The sequence below is a fragment of the Monoraphidium neglectum genome, assembly GCF_000611645.1.
Source record: "Monoraphidium neglectum strain SAG 48.87 unplaced genomic scaffold scaffold02249, whole genome shotgun sequence".
Taxonomy (NCBI): Eukaryota; Viridiplantae; Chlorophyta; class Chlorophyceae; order Sphaeropleales; family Selenastraceae; genus Monoraphidium; species Monoraphidium neglectum.
Window position 1 is genome coordinate 5,130 of NW_014011379.1, and position 942 is coordinate 6,071.

The following is a 942-nucleotide window of genomic DNA, read 5'->3' on the forward strand; positions in this document are numbered from 1 at the left end:
GCGAAAGCCGGCGCGTAGATCCCTGGATGTCAGATGAAAGCGCTCTTTTGTGGGCAGCCCGGCGCCGCCCCAAGCCGCTGACGCAGCTTCCCTCGCTGTTCGTAAAGGAATCCCATTCATAAGGGTAAACGCTCCAACGACCACAGACCCGAAGCCGCGCCCTGGCGCGTGTTGCGCACTGCAAGAAAGAACTGCACCGCGCGCAACCAGCCTCACGGTGCGGACGCCGGCGCTGCACCCGCCGCCGTCGCCGGCGGCGGCGGCGGCGGCGCGGCCGACAGGGCCCCGATCGCGCCCCGGCAGAAGGGGCAGCGCGGCGCCCCGCCCTTCGCCACCCGCAGCACGCCGCGCGCGCAGGGCGCGCACATGCAGTGGCCGCAGGGCGCCAGCCGCAGCGCGGGCGCCAGATCGAGGCAGATGCCGCAGCAGTCATCATCGTCGTCGTCCTCGCAGCCCCCCTCAGTTGTTACCGCACCAGCTTCCGACCAGCTTCCGGCGCCGCCGAAGCTGCCGCTGCCCGCCGCGGCCGCCGCGCCCGCTTCCCCGCTGCTGCTGCTGCTCCCACTGCTGCTGCTGCTGCTGCTGCCGCCGCCGTCGCTGCTGCCGCAGCCGACGACGCCACCCGCAGCTCTGCAGACGGCGAGCGCCGCCGCCGGCACCGGCCGGGGTGCCGACGCCAGCGGCTGCGGCGCGCGGCCGGCTGCTGCTCCAAAAAAGGCCTGCTCGGCCTCGATTTGGTCGAGCCATTTGGTCAGGTGCGCATTCAGGGCACGCGCGGCGAGCGCCTGATGGGGGGAAGACAGGTGGGCGCGAGCGGTGCAGGGGGCAGGGGGCTCGAGGCGGCGGCGCAGGCAGAGGCGGGGCTCTTGGGCGGCAGCCAGCGCGAGCCAGGCAGCAGCTGCGGCGTGCAGCTGCGAGCGGGGCGGGCAGGGGCGCGGGGGC

The 942-nt window shown here is 74.2% G+C and overlaps 1 protein-coding gene across 1 annotated transcript in view; it reads right to left on the minus strand.

The window, feature by feature from the left end:
* Positions 1–212: 212 nt before the first annotated feature.
* Positions 213–942, minus strand: part of MNEG_10271 (hypothetical protein) — a gene marked incomplete at both ends in the record, with an annotated part of 3,957 nt that continues 3,227 nt past the window's right edge. Inside the window, one exon of the mRNA XM_014041257.1 lies at positions 213–785. Within this exon, the coding sequence (XP_013896711.1) occupies positions 213–785 (573 nt within the window). The remainder of the gene's footprint in view (positions 786–942) is intronic.